This window comes from Schistosoma mansoni, chromosome 2 (genome assembly GCF_000237925.1).
Source record: "Schistosoma mansoni strain Puerto Rico chromosome 2, complete genome".
Lineage (NCBI taxonomy): Eukaryota > Metazoa > Platyhelminthes > Trematoda > Strigeidida > Schistosomatidae > Schistosoma > Schistosoma mansoni.
Window position 1 is genome coordinate 20208806 of NC_031496.1, and position 1909 is coordinate 20210714.

Sequence of the window (1909 nt, forward strand, 5' to 3'; positions counted from 1 at the left end):
AGGACGCGTGTTTCGTCCATCTTTGCTTACAATCCTTGTGAATTAAGGCTATATCGAGGTAATACGTACAGTATGCACATATGACAATTAGAGCCTGAACAGTTGCAGTCCTAAACATCAATAGGAAGATTCAAACAAACAATACTAAGTGAAATATCCCAGTTGGCTCACTTTATCTATAAATGCCAATGTTTCTCATAATGAAATGTTTCAAGTATATCTTCTCAATCTTCAGTTTCCACTAAGCACCAAATGTGATTTATATTGCAAGTGATACTTAGTTATTACTTAGAGAAAAATGAAAATCTATTAAGAATTAAAACGTTTGTGAAACGCTGACGAAAATATTTTTGAGTGTTACATTATGCTGTAATATAATAATGAGTCATCATGTATATCAAAGTTTGTGGCATGCTCTGGCTGGTCCTCGACTTCGTTACGGTCGTCCGCGAAACGCACAACTTGCTCTGAGTCACCACTCTCAGGCATTGTTTGACCATCAACATCCTGAGAATTCCAATTTCCATCTCTTCGACCATATTGTCTTGGACCCTGACGATCTGGACCATCCTGATTGTCGAAGTCTCGATTTGAATTGAATGGCATCCCACGACCTCGACCAAACATTCCTCTTCCTCTGCCTCTCCCACATCCTCTAGGCTCAAAGCTTGGCCCCCTGGGAGCATTCAAATCACTCACTGAATCTTGAGGTGATTCTGTCGGAGCCATTCGTGGCCCCTGCCCTCTGCCTACACGCATTCCTCGAGGTGTTCCCCTACCTGGGCCACGACCACGCACAAAGGTACTAATTGGCTCATCTGTCCCTTTAGTGGATGTGATTTGCACGTCTTCAGGTGGCACCGGTGGCGGCTCTGTGGAGTTGGGGGTTTTTGACACCCGAGAACCAGCTTTCGGAGTTGCAGTCTCAACCTTCACCCCACTCTTAGTTATCGTGTCGACCTTTAGAGGTGCCACATGTTGCTGTTGCAAATGAGGTTTATCCTTTTTAGTTTTTTCACCTCGCTTACTCTGCAACTTGGATAGCAGGATATCCGGGTCTTCACTATTCACAGTGTCGTCCAGGAACAGTGAGAACCTGCTCTTCACTTCCACGGAGTACTGATAGGCGTGGTCAACACCAGTCATGACTACAGAACACACTGTGAACGAACAGTCAACACGATCATCTCAGAGGAACGGAAATGTGTATAATTCATCTATAGACAATAATTAAGGTTCTTTTAAATATTTTATACGGATAGAATATTACACTTTATGTGTAGATAAGATGGTGGTTGGAGGTGGTTGACAGGAAACCCTAGACCCGGGTTTCGTGCTACTTGGCACTCGTCAGCAAGGTGTACCTGTAACTTGAAGGAACTGGTGCTCCTTAATGAATTCGATTACGTGTCACAGTCAGGTTCACAGTCAGAGACGTTACCACTGAGCTATCCGGGCTGCGACCGACCTCCTGTAGCACTGAGATGTAATCAAGATGTATTGATCACTGGGTGGTGATGAATGTCATGTGTGTCAAGTCCTTCTTAGTGCAGATCGAAGTGCCAAGTAGCACGAAACCCGGGTCCAGGGTTTCCTGTTGACCACCTCCAACCACCATCTTATCTCAACATAGTGCACGCAGTGTCGAGTCACCTAGACTAATGGTCACATTGCAACTTGATTTGTACTAAGAAGGACTTGACACATTTAACATTGATCACCACCCAGTGATCGATCAATCGTGACACTTTATGTGTGTTGAAATTAAAACATTGACTCATCTTTTTCAAATCCGTTGACCCTGTTCTATATTTTTTAGTTTACATAACAAACTAACCCAATTTATACAAGACCCGGAAATAATGGGGAGTTATTCCATATTATTATGGAACTCCTCATCTGGGCAAAC

General features: G+C 43.4%; 1 protein-coding gene across 1 annotated transcript; it reads right to left on the reverse strand.

The window, feature by feature from the left end:
- Positions 1 to 357: 357 nt before the first annotated feature.
- On the reverse strand, positions 358 to 1146 carry Smp_046780 (putative aut1; the record flags this gene model as incomplete). Its single annotated transcript, XM_018796026.1, has 1 exon — positions 358 to 1146. One exon carries the CDS (start codon positions 1144 to 1146, stop codon positions 358 to 360), a length of 789 nt encoding a protein of 262 aa, XP_018650280.1.
- Positions 1147 to 1909: the final 763 nt, after the last annotated feature.